The sequence below is a fragment of the Oncorhynchus clarkii genome, chromosome 19 (genome assembly GCF_045791955.1).
Source record: "Oncorhynchus clarkii lewisi isolate Uvic-CL-2024 chromosome 19, UVic_Ocla_1.0, whole genome shotgun sequence".
Taxonomy (NCBI): Eukaryota; Metazoa; Chordata; class Actinopteri; order Salmoniformes; family Salmonidae; genus Oncorhynchus; species Oncorhynchus clarkii.
Genome location: NC_092165.1, coordinates 46,927,546 through 46,954,408, shown reverse-complemented (window position 1 = coordinate 46,954,408; position 26,863 = coordinate 46,927,546). Strand labels below are relative to the sequence as shown.

General features: G+C 44.2%; 1 protein-coding gene across 1 annotated transcript in view; it reads right to left on the bottom strand.

Annotated features, from left to right (window-relative positions):
* The window catches only part of LOC139375318 (connector enhancer of kinase suppressor of ras 3-like), a 74,513-nt gene that overhangs the window by 38,151 nt on the left and 9,499 nt on the right, over positions 1 to 26,863 (bottom strand). The window contains exons 3-8 of the mRNA XM_071116982.1: positions 17,423 to 17,586; positions 11,254 to 11,456; positions 10,153 to 10,240; positions 2,080 to 2,121; positions 757 to 876; positions 515 to 574 (exon numbers count right to left, since the gene is read on the bottom strand). Of these exons, the coding sequence (XP_070973083.1) occupies positions 515 to 574; positions 757 to 876; positions 2,080 to 2,121; positions 10,153 to 10,240; positions 11,254 to 11,456; positions 17,423 to 17,586 (677 nt within the window). The remainder of the gene's footprint in view (positions 1 to 514; positions 575 to 756; positions 877 to 2,079; positions 2,122 to 10,152; positions 10,241 to 11,253; positions 11,457 to 17,422; positions 17,587 to 26,863) is intronic.

Here is a 26,863-nt window from a genome sequence, read left to right as displayed (position 1 = left end):
TTTAATGTACCGATAGCACACTAACACTCAGACATAATTTACAAACAAAGCATGTGTGTTTAGTGAGTCTGCCAGATCAGAGGCAGTAAGGACGACCAGGAATGTTCTCATGATAAGTGCGTGAGTTAGACTATTTTCCTGTCTTGCTAAGCATTCAAAATGTAACAAGTCCTTTTGTGTCAGAAATTGTATGGAGTAAAAAGTGCATCATTTTTTTTAGGAATGTATTGAAATCAAATTAAGAAGTTGTCAAAAATATAAATAGTAAAATACAGATACCCCCAAAAACTACATAAGTAGTACTTTAAATGATGTTTACTTAAGTACTTTATACCACTGACTGTCTCCCCCTCAGAACTTGGCACATGGCAGCCAGTATTTACGCATAATATTAAGAGTTGGTATACCAACTGGATTTATATTGAAACATGGCGCGTTGACCAGGATGGTGTTCACTAGGACTGCGTGTTCACTAGGATATACTCAAGTATTCCTCTGTGGCCACTATACTTACATGCTCTGTGGTGCCCGTGATGACATGAAGTCCATCATAGGTGGATTTGATGTACATACCCTGTACAAATATGAACATGAGGAACATGAATTATCATTTGTGAGATGGTTGAGTTTGTCTGGTGCTCAACTTTCTTACACACAGAGCCAGTAGTCCAGACACACTGAGCCAGTAGTCCAGACACACTGAGCTAGTAGTCTAGATGGTTTGGGGTTAAACTGAAAACAGGCAGCATTCCTCACCAGTCCCTCCCCAGGCTTGAGGTTGTTGAGCTGAACTTCATCCAAGCATGCTGATTGGCTCATCAGAGGGTCAGAGGTGGTTCTCACGGTCTGGTCACAGATGCTGTTCAGAACCTTGGACTGGAACGAGAAAGATCGGAGGGGACCCTTTTAAGCAACGCAAGAAAACCAAAACAAACAACCCAAAGAATGAAAACAAAATCTAATGGAATCTCATGAATCCATCTCATCTCGTTGCTTGTTCCAGTGACTCGATGTGCTTTCCTGATGGCTGTGATTACACGACCAACCCAGTAATGTCCCGTCACGTGACTGATTCTGTAGCTACCGCCTGTCACCTAAGAGGTGTTGTGTTTGTGGCTGTGTTAGAGGGTTGGGCTGGCAGGTCGGCCAGGCAGTCAGGTGACAAGAACAGTCAGTCACTCTGGGGAAATTATCACACTCCCCCAGGGAAGAGGGGAGAAATGAGGGGTGAGGGTCATTAACGTTAACATTAGCTGGTTCTTCAGCTTCAGATACAGCACTGAGAACATGCGGGGGATCCGCCTACCCCCCTCTTCTCCATTCTAGGTCATTATGGACAATCTCACCACCTTGTCATCATTAGTGGGGGCATTTTAGTGATGCTCTGAGAAAAAAATAGCTTTTTCTTCAGGCAAGTAACAAGCATCATGCCTAAAACACGCACAACACATTTGTGCTTACATACAGATGCGGACGGGACACGAGTTAAACCAACTGATGCACTGAACCAACCTTATTTTAGCTCTAATTGAATTTTGTGTTGACCACACAAGTCTATAACTAGATCCCTTGACAGGAATTTGCAAACAAACCAGAATCAGTGAAATGCTACTCACACACTTCAGAATATTCACCATAGATAGGGACCAGTCTGTAACTACAATAGTTTTTCTGGTGCACTTATTTGAACAACAAGTTCAACATGGAGAAGACTTCTAAACAGTGTAGAGATTGAGATCTAGCTATTGTGTGTGTTCCTGCAGCAGAGTTCACCGACAGTGTCTGAGAGGGAGGAAGTTCAGTGTGAGCTGTAGAGTCTGGACTGTCAGTGACAGGAAACACTGATTGATGGCCGGGGTGTATTTTAGCCGCCTCTTTTACCAGAGGGCCCAAGCCCATGGCCCTGCCTGCACTATTAACTCAGAGGGAGACTGCGCTGAAAGCATGCCACCTAATCTCCATATAAGACATTAGAGATCAACATCTACCCAAACGTTCAAACAGACTTTACCTGAGTGCTCCCATAGGAGGTGGGAACTCATTCTAAAGTTTACATAAAAGGAGAGGAGATATACTTACAACTTCCAGGATCTTTTCTTCCATCTCGTAAACAGTATAGTCCTGTGGAGGAGACAGATAGGCGGCCTTCTAAATACTCCATCAACAAACAGGAAGAGGTTCTTTCCCCAAATATATAGTTTTTATTTACTAAGTATAGTGAGTCAGTAAATATGATATAATCAAAGATCCAGATATAGGACTGTGGGAGATGGAGAATGGCCTCAAATAGCTTTCTGAGTCAAATTACATCTCCATAAGAACTTGGGGACAATATAATTGCAAAACGTGGTGTGGTGTTACAGTAAACTATAGAGTAGTGAAGGAACCTTGCATCTAGAAAACAACTTGGAGGCGGCAAAGTGTTACACTGTAGAAACCATATCATCTAACTTCAAGGTGACCAAAAACCCTGTATCCAATCCCATATTATACCATTTTAGTTTTTTAATAGACTTCAGTAAACAAAAAAAAAAACACTGTTTAGCACTGGGTTCCCATGCATTTCATCCTCTAACAACTCAGTCATCATAACCTTTGATCACCTGGTACTGTCCCATCTCAAAACCTCTTGGTCTGTGGACGACACTGTCAACATGGTCCTACACTACATCCTCAAAACACCTTGGTCTGTGGACGACACTGTCAACATGGGCCTACACTACATCCTCAAAACACCTTGGTCTGTGGACGACACTGTCAACATGGGCCTACACTACATCCTCAAAACACCTTGGTCTGTGGACGACACTGTCAACATGGGCCTACACCACATCCTCAAAACACCTTGGTCTGTGGACGACACTGTCAACATGGGCCTACACCACATCCTCAAAACACCTTGGTCTGTGGACGACACTGTCAACATGGGCCTACACTACATCCTCAAAACACCTTGGTCTGTGGACGACACTGTCAACATGGGCCTACACTACATCCTCAAAACACCCTGATAACCCGAAGACATACGCAAGGATATTGTTTGTGGACTTCAGCTCTGCGTTGAATAACATCATCCCAGAACCACTACAAGACAAACTCTCCCAATTGAATGTGTCCGGCTCCATCGGTCAGAGGATCATTGACTTCCTGACCAAAAGGACGCAACACGTGAAGCTGAGAAAACACCTTTATCCCTCTTTAGCCACAAGGACACGTGTTCTCACCTCAACACCGATAACTGTACCTGTCAAACTACTGAAGTTTGCATATGATACAACTGGTCGGTCTCAACACCGACGGCGATGAGTCCATGTACCATGGAGAGATTACCGGCTGGTGGCCTGGTGCAGTCACAATAACCTAGAACTCTACACAGACAAAACCGTGGAGATGGTTAACTTCAGAAAACATCCCCCACCTTCTCCCCTTCGAGATGAATGGCTCAACTGTTAGCACAGCTGAAAAACTCTAATTCCTGGGAACCATCATCTCCCACAACCTCAAGTGGGAGGACAACATCAGAACAGTCACCAAGAAGGCACACAAGCGGATGTACTACATTGCTGACCCCTCCCACCACTTAATCTAAAAATGGACGTCTGGCAAGCGGTTCAGGTCACTGACCAGGATCTCCCACCATCCGAAAAGTTTCTTTCCCTGGCAGTGGACCTCACCAACCAACCATCTGGCCCACAGAGACCAAAGGACTATGCACTCTATGCTGCATACCACATCAAGCCATCTCTGAACTATACACTAAATAACTACACTTGCACTCTGTTCATCTCTCTGCATTTAAATAGTCATACTGACACTAAGTCCACTGTATATCTGCTCATTCTCTGATAGCTCTATGCTCACTACCTAGTTGTATATCATGTATGCTGTCTGTATTCTTTCTCTAAATGTTGTCTATCACTAGCAGCACCATATGACCAAGTACAATTCTGAGTATATGTAAATGTAAAGGTGATTCTGATTGCTAGGTAGGCGAGTCTCTCCTGCAGTAAAAGTATGTTTATTTAACTAGGAAAATCAGTTAAGAACAAATTCTTATTTACAATGACAGCCTACCCCGGCCAAACCCTAACGACGCTGGGACAATTGTGCAAACAAGAACTTGAGGACCCAGGATTTGTATCCTCGTAGTAAAGTTTGTGTGCGCGGACATCTATCAAGTGTTATTGGTCACATACACGTGTTTAGCAGATGTTATTGCGGGTGTAGCAAAATGCTTGTGTTTCTAGCTCAGACAGTGCAGTAATATCTAACAAGTAATATCTAACAATTTCACAACGTATACCCGATACACACAAATCTAAGCAAAATTAAGGAATGGAATTTAAGAACATATAAATATACGGATGAGTAATGTCAGAGCGGCATAGACTAAGATACAGTAGAATAGTATAGAATACATATGAGATGAGTAATGCAAGATACTTAAACATTTTTTAAAGTGGCCAGTGTTTTCAAGTCTGTATATAGGCAACAGCTCTGTGCTAGTGATGGCTATTCAACAGTCTGATGGCCTTGAGATAGAAGCTGTTTTTCAGTGTCTCGTTCCCAGCATTGATGCACCTGTACTGATTTTGCTTCTGGAAGACAGCCGAGTGAAAAGGCAGTGGCTCGGGTGGTTGTTGTCCTTGACAATATTTTTGGCATTCTTGTGACAACGGGTGCTATAGGTGTCCTAGAGGGCAGCTAGTTAGCTCCTGTGATGCATTGGGCAGACCACACCACCCACTGGAGAGCCTTGCGGTTGTGGGCGGTGCAGTTGCCGTACCAAGCAGTGATACAGCCTGATAGATGCACAATTGAGAGCATTCTAAGTTTGTGAGGGCTTTAGATGCCAAGCCAAATTTCTTCAGCCTCCCGAGGTTGAAGAGGCGCTGTTGGCCTCTTTCGCCACACTGTACATAGAGGTTGCTACCTATATACATAGACTTGACATCACTGGCCACTTTAATAAATGTTTAAGTGTCTTGCATTACTCATCTCATATGTATTCTATACTACTCTACTGTATCTTAGTCTATGCCGTTCTGACATTACTCATCCGTATATTTATATATTCTTAATTCCATTACTTTGCATAGATTTGTGTGTATTGGGTATATGTTGTGAAATTGTTAGATATTACTTGTTAAATATTACTGCACTGTCTTGAGCATTGCTACACCTGCAATAACATCTGCTAAACACGTGTATGTGACCAATAACACTTGATAGATGTGTACGCCGAGGAACTTGAAGCTTTCCACCTTCACTGCGGTCCCGTCGATGTGGATAGGTAGGTGCTCCCTCTGCTGTTTCCTGAAGTCCACAATCAATTCCTTTGTTTTGTTGACGTTGAATGAGTGGTTGTTTTCCTGGCCCCACACTCCCAGAGCCCTCTCCTCCTCCCTGTAGGCTGTGTCGTCATTGTTGGTAATCAAGCCTACCACTGTTATGTCGTCTGCAAACTTGATGATTGAGTTAGAGGCATGCTTGGCCACACAGTCATGGGTGAACAGGAGGGGGCTGAGCACACACCCTTCTGGGGCCCCAGTATTCAGGATCAGCAAAGTGGTGGTGGTGTTTCCTACCTTCACCACCAGGGGGTGGCCCGTCAGGAAGTCCGGGATCCAGATGCACAGGGCCAGGTTCAGACCCAGGGCCTCGAGCTTAAAAGATGAGCTTGGAGGGTACTATGGTGTTGAATACTGAGCTATAGTCAATTAACAGCATTCTTACAGATATTCCTCTTTTCCAAATTGGATAGGGCAGTGTGATGGCAATTGCATCGTCTGTGGATCTATTGGGGCGGTAAGCAAATTGAAGTGGGTCTAGGGTGACAGGTAAGGTAGAGGTGATATGATCCTCGACTAGTCTCTCAAAGCACTTCGTGATGACAGAAGTGAGTGCTACGGGGTGATAGTCAGTTCAGTTCCGTTTGCTTTCTTGTGTACAGGAACAATGGTGGCCACCTTGAAGCACATGGGGACAGGAGACTGGGATAGGGTGAATGGACAAGGTTTGCCAGCTTATTTGTGAAAACCAAAGAGGCGGACTACAGCACTGGTTTGTCCTTTAGGGCCAAGAGTTTTTTCCAGTAGTCTCTCTATGGACTCATCTTATGATCCGCACTGAGCTGAATGTTTTCTTTTGGGATATCGATGCACATAAATAAATAAAAATGTAACTAGTGAAACCACCAGAACAAACATGGAGGAAAACTAATAAGCATAAAATACGGTTTCAGTACCAAAACTATGTTTCCCCTCAATTACTGTCCAACACGGCCAAGGACGTGTGGTGGTTTTGAAAGGAATTTGGCATGACCTCCATCAGAAGCTGGCATATATTTGCCATAAATAGGTCTATATTTGGATGAATACGTCAAGCTGAAATGCATTTTTCATGCCAAAAACAGATATGCTAAAAAGACAGATTTAGTAGGTTTGAGGTCAAAAGCGGTATCATAATAAACTGCTTTCTTACATGCAGACTGTTTTATATCAAAAGTAGCCAATGATCACAATGTGAATATAATGCTTGTTGGCATAATCTTTCAGATCTGTGTTTTTTGACAATCCCCTTGAAGTATCAAACTTTCAAAAACAGAACAGAAGCAGTATTCATACAAAAGCCAGATGGAAACCAAGATCAGAGTGAAAGACTGAGGAAAGATTCCCTGGGTAAAGCAGCCGATCCTCAGCCTCCTCATGCCATGGTGGTCCTCCCACAGCAGACTAGGATCAGATGACTCCCCAGGCGGCCCTGCAGCCTTTGATCTGTAACCAGAGACAATTTGTCCAGCCGAGCGATGAAGTGGCAAAAAGAGAAGGCTGCTGGACACCAGTTCAACAAGGAGCCAGTTACACAGCTGACCAGACTGGACAAATGAACAGGATCTTACAGAACAAGAAATCAAAACACAATGTGAGGACTCAGGCCTGCCCTCAAGACTTCCCTTCCCCCTACAATGTCTCTCCACCTCTTTACTGAGTGTTACCCACACCTTTTCTGATCCTTCATGCAGGAAGACAGAGGGCTCTGACCTCACGGGTCAGATGAGGTGGCTGCAATGGCAGCAGGTTTACCGTTTTATTGCTATGCTCGATTGTGTGTGTATACATCGAGTTCATTCAGGCAGAAGGACATAAAGCGACCATCTTTAAAGCCCTGTTCTTGGCGGAGGTTCATTAACAGGCTGTGTAACCTCATGAAGCATGCCCACACCATAAAATCACAGTTACACTCCCCCTCAGCACCTGCCTGGTCTTTCATCAGACAAACACCTACCCGAAATCTGCTGGGATGGGAGAGTCCAGGAGTGTCTAAAACCTATGTCAGATACACAGGTCTGTGAGAGCATTGGAGGTATCTTCCTTCATGTGTCTATGACAGGATAAGGTGGCCCCTGGATGGACTGAAGACATATCCACATGGGTCTCTTACAGCTGAGTGCCATCAAGGCCAAGGTGTCTGCTACAGTACACCACAGTAAAGCTGCAACAGGCAGCCCTGGAGTACAAGGCTCACGCCACACAAAAACCCTTCACTTCAAACACCTTTGTGGGAAATGCCTCCCCTCAACTCCCCACTCCTTCTCCTCCACACCCAGGGTGAGACTCACCACAGTAAATCACCCGAGCTCTGAAATCCCAGACGTCAGCAAGGCAATCAGCACCCTGGGAACATAATGTACTCTATAAAATAACCCTTCAAAAACAGTACCTGCAATCTCAATAGCCACTTTCACTATGGCTGTAAAATGTAAAGGCGGTTGGCAATTGTTGGGATACCTAGGGGGGAAAAATGGTCAAAAAGCCGGCACTTTGTGCTTGGGTTTTTAACTGGCTTAGTTTGTTTTCTTTCAGAGCTGACTCTTACATAACCAGTTCGGACAACAAACTGGAAATATTAATTCTATAAATCTGATAAAAATAGTACCCGACAACCCATGGTCAAATCAAACACACATTTAACATGGAATGTTTGCTGATTTTTAAGGAGGGGTAAACATCTAATGTGCCTCAGAGAAGGAGGGGTAAACATCTAATGTGCGTCAGTGAAGGAGGGGTAAACATCTAATGTGCATCAGAGAAGGAGGGGTAAACATCTAAAGTGTGTCAGTGAAGGAGGGGTAAACATCTAATGTGTGTCAAAGAAGGAGGGGTAAACATCTAATGTGCATCAGAGAACTAGGGGTAAACATCTAATGTGCATCAGAGAACTAGGGGTAAACATCTAATGTGCATCAGAGAAGGAGAGGTAAACATCTAAAGTGTGTCAGTGAAGGAGAGGTAAACATCTAATGTGCGTCAGTGAAGAAGGGGTAAACATCTAATGTGCATCAGAGAAGGAGGGGTAAACATCTAAAGTGTGTCAGTGAAGGAGGGGTAAACATCTAATGTGCGCCAGTGAAGGAGGGGTAAACATCTAATGTGCGCCAGTGAAGGAGGGGTAAACATCTAATGTGTGTCAAAGAAGGAGGGGTAAACATCTAATGTGCATCAGAGAACTAGGGGTAAACATCTAATGTGCATCAGAGAACTAGGGGTAAACATCTAATGTGCATCAGAGAAGGAGAGGTAAACATCTAAAGTGTGTCAGTGAAGGAGAGGTAAACATCTAATGTGCGTCAGTGAAGAAGGGGTAAACATCTAATGTGCATCAGAGAAGGAGGGGTAAACATCTAATGTGCGCCAGTGAAGGAGAGGTAAACATCTAATGTGCGCCAGTGAAGGAGAGGTAAACATCTAATGTGCGCCAGTGAAGGAGGGGTAAACATCTAATGTGCATCAGAGAAGGAGAGGTAAACATCTAATGTGCGCCAGTGAAGGAGAGGTAAACATCTAATGTGCGCCAGTGAAGGAGGGGTAAACATCTAATGTGCGTCAGTGAAGGAGGGGTAAACATCTAATGTGCGCCAGTGAAGGAGAGGTAAACATCTAATGTGCGCCAGTGAAGGAGGGGTAAACATCTAATGTGCGCCAGTGAAGGAGAGGTAAACATCTAATGTGCGCCAGTGAAGGAGAGGTAAACATCTAATGTGCGCCAGTGAAGGAGAGGTAAACATCTAAAGTGTGTCAGTGAAGGAGAGGTAAACATCTAAAGTGCGTCAGTGAAGGAGGGGTAAACATCTAAAGTGCATCAGAGAAGGAGGGGTAAACATCTAAAGTGCATCAGAGAAGGAGGGGTAAACATCTAAAGTGCATCAGTGAAGGAGGGGTAAACATCTAAAGTGTGTCAGTGAAGGAGGGGTAAACATCTAAAGTGTGTCAGTGAAGGAGGGGTAAACATCTAATGTGCGTCAGAGAAGGAGGGGTAAACATCTAATGTGCGCCAGTGAAGGAGAGGTAAACATCTAATGTGCGCCAGTGAAGGAGGGGTAAACATCTAATGTGCGTCAGTGAAGGAGGGGTAAACATCTAATGTGCGTCAGTGAAGGAGAGGTAAACATCTAATGTGCGTCAGTGAAGGAGAGGTAAACATCTAATGTGCATCAGAGAAGGAGGGGTAAACATCTAATGTGTGTCAGTGAAGGAGAGGTAAACATCTAATGTGCGTCAGTGAAGGAGAGGTAAACATCTGTGCGTCAGTGAAGGAGAGGTAAACATCTAATGTGTGTCAGTGAAGGAGATGTAAACATCTAATATGTGTCAGTGAAGGAGACCAATGTACCACCTCAACCCACTGTGCATTAACCCTCCACAGGACGTAAACACAGAAAGTATGGTCTCCCGCTGTGAACATCTTGCAGCAGGCAAACAGAAACCACATGGCAGGGGGAATAATGCAGCACGCATAATGTTGGCAGATGCTTTTAAAAGAGCGCCAAGAGGTTTTCATTAAAGTGTAAACTCAGTGGCTGCAATTGCCGTTAAAACACCACCATGGTTGGGGTCTCCTCATTAGCTAACCTGAGGGGGGACGGGGGACCAAAAACAGACCAAAAACAAAACAGCAGAAGCAGGCTTGCGACGTTCATAACCCCCTGCCCCTCGACTTAAATCCCACATGTGTCTGCCCTCAGGCCAGGCTGCCCTGAGTGGAAAGAGCTATGGTGTGATTTTTCCAGGGGCATGCTGCATGTGCACTGTTGAGATGGAGCTGGAGCAAGAGAGAGGGGAGGTAGAGCCAGCGAGAGAGCAACATGCCGACCTGTTGAACTGTGGTGGTGAGGTCCAGACACAGCTGAATTATCTTATTCTTGATGCTGGTGAAGTCACTGATCCCAGTCAGGGGCGTCCTGCAACAAGAGAGAAGAGAAAAGATTGAGATGCCATTTTATCATGACATTCTAAGGTCCGGGTCTTGTCCCTGACCGTACTGATATTCAGTAGCAGTCAGGAGAGCTGGATAAGGGAGTAAACATCACAGTGGGACAACAGTGCGACAGAGCCACCTCTAGGAGGCTGTTAATAAGGAAAACAGTACTGGTGAACCTTGCTCTACTTTGCGTGTGCCTAGGATAGAAGGCTCTGTGGCCACAGACAATGATTGGAAGGAACACAGTCTGTCTCCATGTTGGGCCACCTCCTCCATTCCTTCTCTAAAATACCCACCCCTGAACTCCAAAACACATCTCCTACCGCTAGCCCCTCAACACCATGCCACCCCCAAATACGTTGGGAGAAGTCATCACAACACACTTTTGATCTTGAAACAAACCTCAGAAAATAAACAAATCCTTTCAGCTGTGAAGGTCAACATGGTGACATTAATACTACTTCCTGGTTTAGTTATAACTGACAGAAGGGGAGAGAGATCTTTAAAACAAATGTAGGAAAATAAAGCAAGCACTGTACATGAGCAGTAGAGTATGTGGATATTCTGGAGGTTCTTACAGCTCATCTGGATATTCTCTAGACAGAGGTAGAGGAAACCTACCAGACTGTATCCAATTTCATTTATATGTCCTCAAACCCTTTCTAGAAGGCTCTCCTGAGAGAGAAGAGCTGTGTTTCTGCTATAGTCTGTAGAGGCTGAGGAGAAACAAATGCCTGTAATGTGTAGCGTAGCAGTATATTCTAGTCATGAGGTGATTCAGTTAGCTTAATGACTCCTATGCGTTGGAAAAACTAACATTACAGCTAACCCCAACGGCAGTCCAGGAGCTTGAATGTATATAGAAGATTTTATGTAGCTAGGACAGCTATGCAAAGTTACCATAGTAACCCTACTCTGTACATACAAATAGAGTACACTGAATGTTTTTTGCTCGTGGGGACAGCCTTCCCAGAATGCTGTGCAAGGCCTTACCTGTCCAGCCAGGCCAGAAGACTCTTGGCAGCTCCGATGAGCTCCACCACAGAGGTGAGGAAGTCGTTGGGGGGTTTCCTGGAGGTGCTGCCGTCGTATGTCGGGCTCTTCCTGCGGTCTGACGTGGACATGTGCAGGCTGTTGGTGGCTGCTCTCATCCTCACCACCAGACCCTTCAGATTGTCTGTCTCCACTCCATAGTTCTGAGAGGGGAAGAAAGAGCAGAAGAGTTGAGCTTGATTTATCAAAGTTATAGTTTGTCATAAAACAATGTGTTTTTTATGTGATTACAGTGAACGTCAAATAATTTTTTGGGACAAAGCATTCCTGATCGGAACTGTTTTTCCAGATTTTTATGGCTCTGGATTTCATTTCACAGACAAACATGTTCCCTGCAGAGTAAATGTGGGTTATTAATTGTAATGGGCTAAGGACACATGATTTAAGAGGCCATGTCTCTACCGGCACCTCTGGGGAGAAATTCCCCTGCATTCTTCAGGCACGTCTGGCTCAACCCTCGGGAGAGAGCCGTGCACGTGCCATCACCCGATTCCCATCAAGCAAGCAAAGTTTTCATTCCTGAGCCAGTAAGTTGAGGGCTGACGTGTAAGCCTGGTCACAGATCTGTGTGTGCTTAGGCTACTGCTCTGTCGACTGTTTATTCCTACTGCCCTTACAACCCTGACCTCGCTGAGCTGCTCCAGGGGAAGTGATTAGGCAAATGATTGACGGACACACCCAACCTAGTTTTTACTTCCAACTGTGTAGAAAAATATTATATTTTGAGTTTTACGACCCAGAAAATACCTATAATATATAATTCCTCCTAATGGCCAAATAAATCCTTATTTGAGGCCAAAGTTGTGTCCTGTACCTGCTGGTCCCTAGCTCTGCTCCTGCTACAGGGATATTTTGTATGAAATAAAGCTTTAGATGTACATTGTTAGTACAGTATGAGCAGGCCAAGTAGCATTTCTTTACGTAAGCATCCGCAGCGCCTCACAAAGCCTTCATCATAGCGCATAGCTACAGTTAGTCATATGGTGGGTTCATCACCTAACATCAGATTGTGCAGTACATTTCACTGCGAGCAATGTGTCTGATCTCAGGGAGCATTGGATTTAACACTGACCTATGGTCAGGTTCAGACTAATGCTCTCATCAAACACCACGATGGCCACATTCATTGTGACGTCAGTCAGCTGCCGGCTCTGCTTAGTGGCTTAATTTAGGATGGCTTAATTTAGCAACTAATCCTGGCAACTCACGCACGCTCCACTTAAATATTGCGGAAAGAATGTGTTTGGAGTGGAGTGCTAGTTAAAGGAGACGAGATGGGGGGTAGCCTAAACTCCTGTTCTGGCAAATATCAGCTCACATGGTGTTGCATCCCTGCCAGCCTCTCTGGCCTCAACCCGACTGGCACGCTAACAGCTAAACACGCTAAAGATCAGAAAATAGCCTGCGCTCGCTCGGCCCTGCTCCACACTGAGGAAACCTGCAAGTGATCAGCGGCTAACTCCACTCAGCTGCCGTTTTATATCAGGAGCATTTACTCAGGAACCGATTATATATTACCTCACCCGAAAGTCGTCCCCACGGAGCTGCATGGAGCTGAGGCAGAAGCCGTATGTGCAAACTGATAGAGCATGTTACATTTCCTACATCTCAGTTGGCAAATCAAACATCCAAATGGCTCTTTCAGAGGTCCACGAGACAGAGATTGAGGTCATTATGGGAACCTCATGAACCTTGAGCAGATTTATACTAGGAGAAGAGATGGAGAGAAGGTGCATATAACTATCTCAGATGCTCTAAAACCACACACTTGTCCATTATAAGACACAGCAACTGTGTTGAACCAAAACAGAGTGGCTTTGAAACTAAGCCATGGAGAACCAATCAACATCAAACAGCACTGCTGGCTGTGTCATTAGTGAGCCAATAACACACAGAAAACACCAGCTCTGACTGGTAGGCAGATGTTCAACACCTCTTTGTTCCATAGCTGTAGCAACTTATAGGAACAGGGACCAGGTAAATAATGGGCGTTTTAAACCGATGATCCTACATGATCCTGTCTACCCTGAAAGGACGGTGTGACCACAAAGAGAAGAGTTGGAGTTGAACCGTTTGACCCCACAGCAGAGAGACACTAATGAGGGGGGGAATTGGCTGTCAAAGTGAGGGGGTCTGGTATTTGTCGGCTGTGTGTTCCCGTCATAAGCCATGACCTCTCCTGGGGCCAATGAGAGAGAGGCCTCTATGTTAATAAAGTAGGGATGGGCACGGTTATTCAAAGTTATGACAGTTATGAGTGTGCCCCATAAAAAAAAAAAAGACATAACGGTAGCCTAAACACTTTTCACATGTGTAGCTTGTCATTGTTGGTCAATCAAAGCAGCACTACCGTCAGAGGCTCCATGTATGGCAAGTGAAGTGGGAGATTTCCGCTAAATGGAATTAAGTTAGTTAACTTCTTGGATATAGGGGGCGCTATTTTAATTTTTGGATGAAAAACTTTCCCATTTTAAACAAGATATTTTGTCAAGAAAAGATGCTTGACTATGCATATAATTGACAGATTTGGAAAGAAAACACTCTGACGTTTCCAAAACTGCAAAAACATTGTCTGTGAGTGCCAGAGAACTGATGTTACAGAAAAAACCCAGATAAAAATCCAATCAGGAAGTGCCGCATTTTTTGAAACCGCCTCATGGCAATGACTCCTTATATGGCTGTGAATGAGCTAGGAGTCAGCTTACGTTTCCCACGTTTTCCCCAAGGTGTATTTGTAGGCATATCATTGGAAGATTGACCATAAGAGACTACATCTACCAGGTGGTCGCTTGGTGTCCTCCGTCGCAATTATTGCGTAATCTCCAGCTGCAGTATTTTTCCGTTTGCTTCTGATGAGAAGCCAACTGCCACCACTGATAGATTATCGAATAGATATGTGAAAAACACCTTGAGGATTGATTCTAAACAACTTTTGCCATGTTTCTGTCGATATTATGGAGCTAATTTGGAAAAAAGTTTGCCGTTGTGACTGCATTTTCCGGTCTTTTTCTTAGCCAAACGTATGAACAAAACGGAGCTATTTCGTCTACACAAATAATATTTTTGGAAAAAATGAACATTTGCTATCTAACTAAGAGTCTCGTCATTGAAATCATCCGAAGTTCTTCAAAGGTAAATTATTTTATTTGAATGCTTTTCTTGTTTTTGTGAAAATGTTGCCTGCTGAATGCTAGGCTTAATGCTATGCTAGGCTATCAATACTCTTACACAAATGCTTGTGTAGCTTTGGTTGAAAAGCATATTTTGAAAATCTGAGATGAGTGTTGTTAACAAAAGGCTAAGCATGTGTTTGAATATATTTATTTCATTTAATTTGCGATTTTCATGAATAGGAAACGTTGCGTTATGGTAATGAGCTTGAGGCTACGATTACGCTCCCGGATACGGGATTGCTCGACGCTAGAGGTTAAATGAGGAGTAGGCTACAATGATCAACCAAAATGTTGGCATATGAATGGAGTTATTGTAGACAAGTACGCGTAGAGCACGGCAAAATAGCCTCAAATAGCTAGCAAACCAAATTAGCTGTCTATTTTAGCTAGCTAGCTTCTTTACATCAATTTGATGCCGTCAAGACAGACACTACCAGATGAGTTTAACTTGCGTGAGTCGGTTTACTTTCTCCCTCTCTGTGTCAGACACCCCGGCCCGAAAGAGAGAGAGAGAGAGAGAGAGAGCAACAGGTAGCCGGGAGGGTAGGAGCATTGGGTTAGTATCCAAAAGGTTGCTGGATCGAATCCCCAAGCTGACAAGGTAAAAAATCTCTCGTTCTGCCCCGAGCAAGGCAGTTAACCCAATGTTTCCCAGGTCACCAATGACGTGGATTTCGATTAAGGCAGAGCCCCGCACCTCTCTGATTCAGAGGGATTGGGTTAAATGCGGAAGACATTTCAGTTGAATGCATTCAGTTGTACAACTGACTAGGTATCCCCATTGCACCCCTTTTTTTACATTTAAAAAATGCATTTCGACTATCCAGATATCTGAAAAAAATGCATATTACTGTAATAGTGAAATTATTTAAAATTCCCATCCCTATTAATAAGGAGAGCCACAGCAGATCATCACGTTTACCCAGGGTTCTTCAATCACAGGTGTGAGGGCAGTTCCAGGCATTCCAAACCAAGTCCGACTAAACATCCTCTCGGTCGTCCATAACATAACTATCCTCTCCCAACAGACTTTCAATTTATTTTGAGAAATAACAGAGGCCCTGCATTGGGGGAAGACATATTAAAGCTAACAAACACACACTGGAGAAACAAGGGAGCACAGGTTAAATTTATGAAGCCCATCAAGAGAACTGAGGCTTCAGTAAATTGCAGGGGATGAGCAGAAATCTGGGCCCAATTACCCTGAGCAGAGGAAGGGATGCAGGATGTACGGTATGGTAAATAAGGTAGGACACATAGATTAATCAAACCATTAGACATACCCTCTCACCCCTGTAATAAGCGTTTCCACGTGTCCATCCATTCCCAATAACCACAGAAACGTTACCGCCCAGGGTCTTATTTATTCAAGCTGCCATCACCGTCTCCTCTCCAGAAAGGGATGCTCAGACATTATCCAACAATACTTCCCTTGGAGATGATGAATCAATGAACCCCAAACTTCAGAAGTCCATCCCAGGATAAGGATCTCACAGCTGGACACAGACATGGGGCTCAGGACACTGACTGGCAGCTACCATGCTGAGGTTAATCTCCTCATTTGAATCTCAAACTTAAACATTAGGAGCAAACTAACCAGGATCAGATGTTAAAGGGCACGAACACGACTGGTGTCTAACCACAAACCAGCACACACTCCCACAAGACCTTTCTAAACCACACTAGGCCCCTCAGGCATTTAGATGGTGGGCCAGTGCCTGCTAAATTAGATCGGTTTGGGCACAGTAACCTGTTGGTCTACTGAACTTCCTTCTTTATAGAATAAATAAGATCAGTGAGGATAAAATCTAAATGGATATGCTCTTTTTAGGAACTTGATAGAGGACAAATCATTAATGTGAGCTAATTTAAAAAAGAGCATAAGGATTTGACAAAAGAACGCTGACACTGATAAAAACTCAAGACCGCAATCTGGGTTTATATGACACAGGAAGCGATAAAAACCCAAATCAATCCCATCTGTTTGAAAAGATCAGACTGAAACAGAACCAGGTTGTGTTTTAAGAGAGGCTCTATCCCAGTCTTTTGGTCTCTCCCTCTCCTCTCTAGGAGCTTTAATACAACAGTGTTGACCATAACTCTTCACCTGGCAGCTCTTCTGATGGACGGCCCATCTCCCAGTCAGATCCCAGCCCAGCTAGTAGGCTGTAACTACATTCCCATGAGCCACTGGGGTAAGAGACAAGAGGCCAAGGCCAGGAGTGCACAGGGAATGTACAGCTGACCTGACATTTCTGTATGTATGTATGTATGTATGTATGCATGTATGTATGTATGTATGCATGTATGCATGTATGTATGCATGTATGTATGTATGTATGTATGTATGTATGTATGTATGTATGCATGCATGTATGTATGAGAGAGGGAGAGAGGGAGAGAGGGAGAGAAACTGAGAGACCGAAAGCAAGCACACTAACCCATTTCGCCACTTCATGTCCTGCCTCCCTATCTGTGGGAATGTTTACTAATTTTAAGTCTCTCTGGACAAGAGCGTCTGCTAAAATGTAAATGCACCACTAATCATCAGCTCACATTCAACCACCACACCAGACCTGGGACCCATACAGCCTGATTTGACGCCATCTCTGGAGTGAAACTGATAGCGTTTCCTACTCTAATATCCTGGAGCAGTGTTCCACATCCCATTGAGCTCTGTGGGAAATGAGAGGTTCTGCAACACTGGATCTGTTGGCTGCCAACTATATTCTGGGCATATTTCAAACACACGCTAGCACTGCGAGAGCAGGGTGGCAGCAGGGCTGATGACCTAAGCTCCATGAGACTCACTAAACAACCAGCAAGTTCATGGTCCCACCATCTGTTTTATCTTAAACTAGAAACAACCTATTGACATGCCGGGGGGAGGGGGGGGGGGGGGGGAGAGAGAAAGATGTGGTGTGAGCAGCCCATACCAGAGCACAGAGCAGGTCAACAGCCTCCAGCACCAGCTCCTGGTGTCCAATGCGGGCCACACCGAGCTCCTCCAGGTCCTGATGGGAGATCTTCAGCAGCTGCTCCCCACTGATTTTCTCCTGCTCAAAGTTAGCTACATACTGCTGCAGGCTGTCATCCAGCCCTGGGAGGGGGGGGGGAGAATCCATTGATTAGACAAAGATCACCTACAGCAATAATCCCTCTAAACAGCCCGAGTTTTCCCCGTTCATGAACACTATCAAAGTTTATTTTACTGTGGGAATTGTGATCGATTCAACACAATTAGTTATTTACCATGCAACATACTGAAACAAAACGAACTAAGCAAGAAATTCTGTTCTAGGCAGAACGCACCGGAGTAGGATTCTATTGTATTGACAGACCCAACCTCTACACAGACAGGTACGCCATAACCAATCTGAGCTGCAGTAGGCCTATATGCAAATAGACCATTGCCACATATGGATCTGTGCCTTTCACTTTGAACTGGACTGTTTTTACAGCATGAGCGGTTATGAGTCGATGCGCTTGTTTTGAGATCAAAGCGAGAGCTACATGGAGCAACGTGTGCACATTTGTACGTGTTCATATCATTTGCTATTTAGGGACTTATTAGCGGAGATCGATCATTTGTAGTCAGCAATAGAGGAGTGATTGCACAAAATGTGTGCATTTCTAGACATCTTTGAAAAGAGTCAGGTAAAGAGCTTTGCGCCATTTGTAGTGTTGTATTTTGAGACAGGGTTGAATAAGCTAAGTAGCCAATGGGCAGAGGGTAGCATAATTTGCCTGATTCTCCAATATTGGTATGGAAATAAATAATGCATATTTTGTAGAGTGGTTTCTTGTGTCAAACAACCATTTCCAGTCACCTTGTCTTAGGGACAAGTGGATAAACCGGTTAATTTGCTTCAAAAGTTGAAATGGAATGTAGGCCTACAAAGAACAGCAAACACTGGCTGCTACTGTAGGCTGAATGATAAAACAGCTATTTCCATGTTAAAATGTTTGAAGCATCTTCGCCATTGTTTTTTATGGTAAGCCACTCTGGTAGGCCTACATTATGATGGGTACAGCCTCAATGTTCACAGTAAACGCAACGAAAGTTGCACAGAATTTTCACAACGTTCAAGTTTGCACTGAGCAAAACTGAAATTTGATGATGAGGGAACGTTGCCTATAAGGAAAACCTTCGTGTGGAAAGACTCAAAAGATAACATATGAGAAAATGCTTTGATGCAGGCCTCCTGGCTCCCTATAGCATTCAGTACCGATTCCTCATTAATCCTGCTTTGATGCAGGCCTCCTGGCTCCCTATAGCATTCAGTACCAATTCCTCATTAATCCTGCTTTGATGCAGGCCTCCTGGCTCCCTATAGCATTCAGTACCGATTCCTCATTAATCCTGCTTTGATGCAGGCCTCCTGGCTCCCTATAGCATTCAGTACCGATTCCTCATTAATCCTGCTTTGATGCAGGCCTCCTGGCTCCCTATAGCATTCAGTACCGATTCCTCATTAATCCCTGTAAAGACGCAACAGCCTTGTATTGACAAGCCCAGTTCTAATTGCGGACTTGACACCAGCCAACACACAAACCAACAGCAGAGAGAAAAACAGGTGCATCAGATCTATCCTCAAGATAAACACACCATAAACAGAAGAGGTTAAACCTGACTGAAGTCTGTTTGGCCAGTTAAACAATAGATGGCTCTCGGGTCTGATTACAGTTGGAGAATGTCTCGTCTGCTATTCAAATCCCTACACTGTTGGATGAGTTGTAACGATCACAATACCAGCCATTCTGCCCACTAAAGGATAAGAAATCCATACTACATTACAGTGACACTTAGTAAGGTCTCAGCTGGATCAATTGGACCAACGAAACGTGGTTCATATTTTACAGGCCTGTGAGATTGACCCAGCGGTTGGATTTTATAGTGAGGCGGCAATAGACTTTTCTTGCCCAGTGAGGCTTTTTATTTGAAAGTGTGGAATAATGCCAGCGAAACTTATAATATTTAAACAAGAAAACAAACTGGACATAGAACAATAGATCAAACCTGAACTGAATCAAAGAGCATTTAAAAGAAATCAGGCATTGCTGAGGCCTGGGTTAACTCGGCAGCATGCTGACCTTACCCTGTCCTCGGCTCTAACCATGAAATTACAGGATTTAAAAATAGGGCTACCTTTTATTTATTTTTTCAGAATCTTTATTTAACTAGGCATGTCAGTTAAGATCAATGACGGCCTAGGAACGAACGGTGGGTTAACTGCCTTGGTCAGAGGCAGAACGACTGATTTTTACCTTGTCAGCTCGCAGATTTGATCTTGCAACTTTTCGGTTACTAGTCCAACGCTCTAACCACTAGTCCATCATGCCTCTGACCAATTAACATCAAAAGCCAAGCATTACAATACACCCATGTTCAGATCAGAAACCAAGCACAACTGTGCTAACCCACATTATAAATTACAATAACAAAATGTGCTGCTCATTAACTGTTCCATAATCAATGTCTGGTTCTTCATATAGACATGCATTTAGATTAAGTGACGGATGACATTATGATATTCGTCACAAGCACTCTTCGCAGAAGTCTGTGTGGGTAATGTGGAGTGCTTTAGATAAAACATGTGACGTGTAATTCAAATTATTTCGGGGGGAAAGGACAAAACAGCTCCAGCAAATAAAAGTCTCCCTTAGAGCCAAACAAAAATGCTTCTTGTTCTAAATAAAACCTGACTGCAACAATCACAACCCCCTCTCATTTGGGCCGGTAAGCAGTGTTGTGACAACAGAGTGAAGAACAGGCCTGTGTGTGGTAGAGGCGGCATGGGCCAGAGAGGAAGGGAGGAAACACCATCTTGCTTATCAAAGAGGGCACAGAGAGGGGCAGCTGCAGAGCTAAGGCCCTGAGCCCTGGTCCCCTGAATGGCCTGTCAGCTGCACAACACACACACACACACACACACAGAGCACTTTGGATTCTAGCATTCTTTCCAGTCTAAACTGCAGCCATAATAACCACACTCCGTATAGGAATATACTACATATAGTGTATGTAGAGCATGTGTGTGTGCAGACAGGGTGCGTTCTGTGGTCAGAGGCCATCTTTATGAATGGCACCTCATATTTATGCCTGTGTGACAATCAATGTGTGTGTGTGTGTGTGGAGTGCTGTTGCTAAGGCAAAGTGTGTGTGTGTGTGTGTGTCAGCGTATTGAATGGTTCCGTGCTGCAGGAGATCCGGTTACAGATACCAGAGCAGACTATTAATCTGTCTGGCCTGCAGAGCAGAGAGACAGACACGGGCTCCCAAGACTGACCACAGAGGCTGCTGTGCCAATCACATCTACTGGATTGCAGCAAGAGTAGTGTGTGCATGCTGCTGTGATGGACTGTCCACATCGCAACCACACACACATTCTGTACATTCATAGAAACAATTACATTGACATTAGATCTACATTCAAACCCAACAACTCGGAACAGTCAAGTCTTACACAAAAAAACGAAATACTACGAATGTGCAGAAGAATCTCTTTAATATACCATTAGCTGTGCTTTATTGCATTTTTAACAACATATAAAACACAAAAATGTTTAGGGAAAGTCTGCAAGGCTTCTGCAAATGAATCTATCAAACTGCTCAAGTATAACACAACCAGTCAAGTACATTTACTGTCTAAACATCTTTCCCATTCCTATGTTGAGAATTCCCAGGGCAGACTTGACAGTTCTGGCTTAACCCCTTAGATTAACCGGGTTCAGGCAGCACAGAGGGAACTCACTTCATAGACCTAGTGGAGGTAGAGTATGAGTGGGTCCCAGCGAGCGCTGTGCTGCCGTGTTGGCGGGCGGACTGAACCCAGCCCAACACAAACACAGACTACGCCTCTGACTGGACCAGCCGCTGGTAACGGGATTAAAGAGAAACAAAAAGGATGGAAACCATGGGCTAAGGTTTCTCCTTCCTGCATTACCCTTGCCGTGTTAAAAGGCATTTCCTGTGGAATGATTCCATCCTTCTGCGGAATATCTCCACGGATGAGTAAAGAAGGGAAGAGGGGAAGGCAAGCTTGAGGTGTAGGTTACCAGGCCTGCTCTGGCTCAGACAGTGCCCATTTTCCTTCCCATCCTTAAAGCTAGAATCCTTAGTTGAATCAATAACAAAGCGGTCTTCCCACCTCTGTTTTGGTAAAAAGCTGAGGGATGGGCCTGGAGAAAATGATAACACTCAAATTCATACATAATCCTTTCATCTGTTGGTCTGAATATCCATGATATCAAAAGGATAGCTTTAACCATGTTCAAAGGCTGTTTGTTTACATTACATTGTTGACAAACATTGGCGTAAAACAAGCATATATATTTGGGGTTCTGATGGGGTATGACAGTTGAACTAAGCTCATGAGGAATTTATAAGTTATATTCTTCAAAAATAAATGGGTATATAATTGATTCATAAGTACAAAAATGTATGTAGCAACTAAGGATTCTAGATTTAAACAGATTAACCTCTCCCGAACAGCCCATGTAAGAGCCGATTACAAAGCTTTGGGTAGACAAAAAAAAACAACTTCCCAAAGGAGAACTTTTGTTACACCAATATAGAAATTGGTTGATTTGTTTGTGTTGTTCCCTAATTTTTCAAATGCCTCCAAAATCCCTCTAAGAGCACAGCCTTGAATTTGGAATCCTGGATCATGTCATGGACAGTGTGAACTAGTCTGCCACTTCAAACAGCCTGTGTGTGTGGGGGGGGGCATCCCCTCTAAAGATTTGGAATGGATCGATAGACTAGAGTAGAGTAATGATGTGCATCATGCACAATTAGTGCATTTCAGTTAAGCTTATTCAGTAGCACTTGGAAACAAAATTCGTTGCCAACTATTCACATCGGAGAGTTACGTTGCAATCACTAGGCAGCCAACTGCCTATAGTAGGAACCAGAGTTATCAATAAGACAATTACACAACATGAGTCACAACCCCACGATAGTTCAATGACAATAAACAGAACATTTATCATCATTCAGAACAGTAAAAACGTCTTTTTTTTTAAGTGCGATATAAATTTGAACTTTGGAAAAAAGTGCTTTCATAAATGCATGGCGCAGGCCTCATTTCACGGGATCATTGTAAAATAAGCTCTCTCTCAATGAACAAGCCTTACATAAGAAAATTGTCAGTCACATTGTCCGGTGCCAAATTTTCCTACTGGAAACCCTGATGGGAACATGGGTTCCCCCAGTCAGATTCCATTATTCCCATTGGAACCACACACAGCACTATCCCTATAGTCATACAAGTCATAGTGGATTTCTCCCATAGGAGTCACACAGCATTTGTTCCCAGAGGCTTCAGGTACTGAAAATCTGTTTTCTGCCCCTGAGCAAGGCAGTTAACCCACTGTTCCTCAGGCACCGAAGACGTGGATGTTTATTAAGGCAGCCAACCGCACCTCTCTGATTCAAAGGAGTTGGGTTAAAATGCAGAAAACACATTTCAGTTAAAGGCATTCAGTTGTACAACTGACTAGGGTATCACCCTTTCCCATGTTCTCTGGCCTGTACCCTTGCCACAACCAGAAGAAAATATGCCCTTTTTCCACACACACACACACACACACACACACACACAACTATCAATTTCCATTAAGGACATAAAAACAAGTGAGGGCGGTTGGGTGTCACATTGTGAAATGATGAAGGATATGAGTGGGGGTGTCTTTTCAGAGTATGTGAAAGCTCTTCAAAGGGGTAACCAGGCTCAAATGCTTTAGAAATGTTTTACTGCCATCCTGAAATCAACACTTAAATGCAAAAGCTGAGATGAAGTGAGAAGCAACATGCATAAACAGACTAACTGTCTCACTAACCCAGGTTTCTCCTAATTTGAACATCAGTGTGTATCAGTGTGCCAACAATCCAATTGACTCATTACACGAGAGGCCAAACATATGGTTAAAGCCAAGTGTTTTCAATGTAACATAATAGGAGGAAGTTCCGTTTCAAAGCAATTAGACTGAGTGATCTATTTTCACAATATGGGGGATGAGTAACAAAGCTAGACCTGATGCCCACAGTCTATCATTACCCCACCCACTCTGGAGCAGGGGGCAGGATGGACGGGCACCTGCTGTTACTGTGCAGGTCCTGCTGTCACCCACTACATCCAGTCATTTGGACCTGGAACTATGTACAACAGGTTATCAACAAAACAGCTTCAGTCCAGAAGTGACAGGAGTTGACACAGACAGGCATGATTCTGGACAGCTGGGAAAAAGCCGAGAGGCTGAGGCTCAGTTTGGACTTTAGAAACGGATCTGGATTCCACTGAAAGTCCTGTGTGGCTCAGTTGGTAGGGCATGGGGGGGGGGGGGGGGGGGGGGGGGGGGACCAGTACGAAATTGTATACAATCACTACTGTAAGTTGCTTTGGATAAGAGCTGCTAAATGACTAAAACGTAAATATAAGGCATTCTTAAAGGGATACTTAAGAGATTTTGGCGATTAAATGAACTTGTGGATACCATTTTTATGTCTCTGCGTGCATTTTGAAGGAAGTTGCTAACTAGCGTTAGCGCAGTGGCTGGTAGTCTACGGGTAACAGTTAGCATTCACTCAAAAACTACCTCTAAAACGTCCTTTATACTGGACACAGAGACATACACTTGGTATCCACAAGTTCATCTGACTCTGGGGAAGTAGATAAAAGGGCCTCAATGACAAAATCTCGAAGTATCCCTTTAAGGCTCTAAGCACAAGTTTTTGGCCATGTAAACACTGTCATTTTGGCAGCCAACAGCCTGGCTAGTCCTGTAAAAATCCTAACATTCCTGGTTCACATCCTTACTGAAGCACTAAAAACAGCAAGTTTCCTTTCAGAAGCCAGAACATGACAGTCCATGGAGAATCAAAGAATAATCAGGCGAGTCAGACACTGGAAATGCTAACAAGTATAGAAGAAAAAGGCTGCACAGAGCACCACAGCATGTCGACTCACTAGTATACTACTGCAACACTTTTGGAAGCAGATATCATGTGTAAGGTTATTTACTTTACAATGAAATCCATATGCCTTAGATAGTGGGTTCTATTACAAGAGAACACTACGTATTTTTCTTATCTGAAGCAGACCTTGATCAAAACACCGGTAAATCCTACATAATTGATTATGTGCTGCAGATTTAGGATGACATGCACATCTGTTCCTTACAACAGTATATAAACACACTGGTGCACGTCCACTTGCATGCACATAGCCCTCCTCCTCTCGCCCCTCCCAACGCCAGGCTCACATCCGCCACCAAGCCCGGTGATACTCTGGCAGGCTTAGCTTGGGTTCTCAGGGGTTTGATTACATGAGAGAGAACAGTCTTTCACCTCCCACAGAAAAAGCCTTCCCTCCTCTCCTCACTGTTTTCCAGGGGGACTCTGGCCACCTGTCCCCTTGTTGTCTCCTCCCTGGTCCTACCCTGCCTGGGCTGGACAGCGGGAAAGCTGCTGGGCGTACAATAGCAGTGCCACTGTAACTCTCCCCATTTTATTTAGCCCGGCAAACCTGTGGGGAATCAGAGGAATAGCCATTGTTCTCAGGAGGCGTGCCATTGTGGGAATTCCAACATTCCAGCACAATGGCTCTGGGCAGCCTGGGATGTAATTAGAAAAAAAACTCAAAGAAAAAAAAGTGCTAAGCCTTCCTCTGATGCATGACTTTACTTCACATGAGCAAAACAAAGCCCATACACAAGACAGTAGCTAGTGTGAAAGGGACAGTTGTGCAACAGTACCATTCTCACTGAGCATCTAACCAACTGTGCACATTGAGTATCTATCTATAAGCTATGCCCCCTGGGCTATAAAGAACATTTTTGGGGAGGACTTGATCCAAGAGTACAATTTCACATCATGGCCCATCCTGTTTACTGTCTGTAAGCTTAGAAGATACCATCACCAGGAGCAAATGTGTGCCCTCATCAGTTAATCCATTGGTGTGTTTCTGTAGGCTATTTGTGTACGGTCCTAAGTTTAACAAAGTGTATTTTTGCCTTGCAGGGCTTATCTTGAACAAAGATTACACTTATAACCTGGTTCTCCAACATGATTAATGTCTTGAGAGTGACAAAAAAAAAAGCCCCGTCTGTCGAGGGGAGATGGACGATGACGGCGCAGAGATCACACTCATGTCGTGTGGTAAGATATACACAACCTCATCCTGGCCCTACTCCCCATGCAGGCTCCAGTCACACTGGGGATACCTCACTCAGCAGATAAGGTGGCGAGACACTGACAGAGGTCAAGGAGGTTGGATTCTAGGGCTGTGATGGAAAAGGAAGGGGAGTTTTGACCTGTGGATATACTTGCTGACCTGCAGGCATGTGCCAAATATGGAACGAGAGAGAACTACACCAAGGGGACTGAACAACAGAAAGTGCCACAGGCTCATAAACTCTGACAGTCACTCCTGGCTGAGTTCCCAAGCACCGAACACGTCAGTCACATCCACGTTTCAACAGGACATAAACGGAAAGACCAGTTATGGGTTGCTGAGTTTCTTCCTGTAATGGAGATCCAATGAAGTCTTTTCTTTCAGCTCAGAGAGGCTGCCCCTGCATAAGCTTGTGTACAACAATCAGAGGTCATACACGTCAATGCGCAGAATGACTTCTATGGGCATTCTTATTCAGTGAGGTCTGGGTCTCGGACTGGAGCAGGAGCTGTGTAATGCTGTGGTTCTAGAACTACCTCTCCCGCCTACTAAACACTGCACTGCAGCCAGCCAGCTAGCCACGCTGCTCATTACCTCGCACGTAAACAACCACTAAAGAGAGTAACAACGGGCCAAAAAAATGGCAGAAATTCCCTGTCACTCCACCACGCCCCAGCTTTCTCCATGCTTATAATGTTGTTTGTTTGTTTGTCCTGGGACGATTGTTTTTTAACAAAGTCTTTGTGCAATTGTAACACACCTCCCAGAGCTTGCCAAAGTAATCTGAGGCAGAGGAAACCTATCATGCCCAGCCATGTAAAAAGGGACCTGACCAGGAAACACACCTGCCCCTTATTTATAGACAGACTGCCTGTACAGCGTAGTGAGTGACCTTTATTTATAGACAGACATAGACTGGCTGTGTAGTGAGTGAGTGATCTTCTCTCCTCATGTCAGGTGTATGATCATGGTGGCCTGGCCAGTTTAACAGGGATGTCATAGGAATACATTTAAGATTATCTCTGAAGGGGAACAAAGGGAGTACACAACTTTCCAAAGCTCCAAATCTGGCTTTTAGTTCAGTTCTAACAGGCTGTTAAAACAGTCAGAAAGGACCAGAAAAAATATCTGCCATTAACTGCCAAGCAAAGAGGAGAGTATTTCCTCGTCCAAATCTAAAAATGAACCTGGCATCCCATT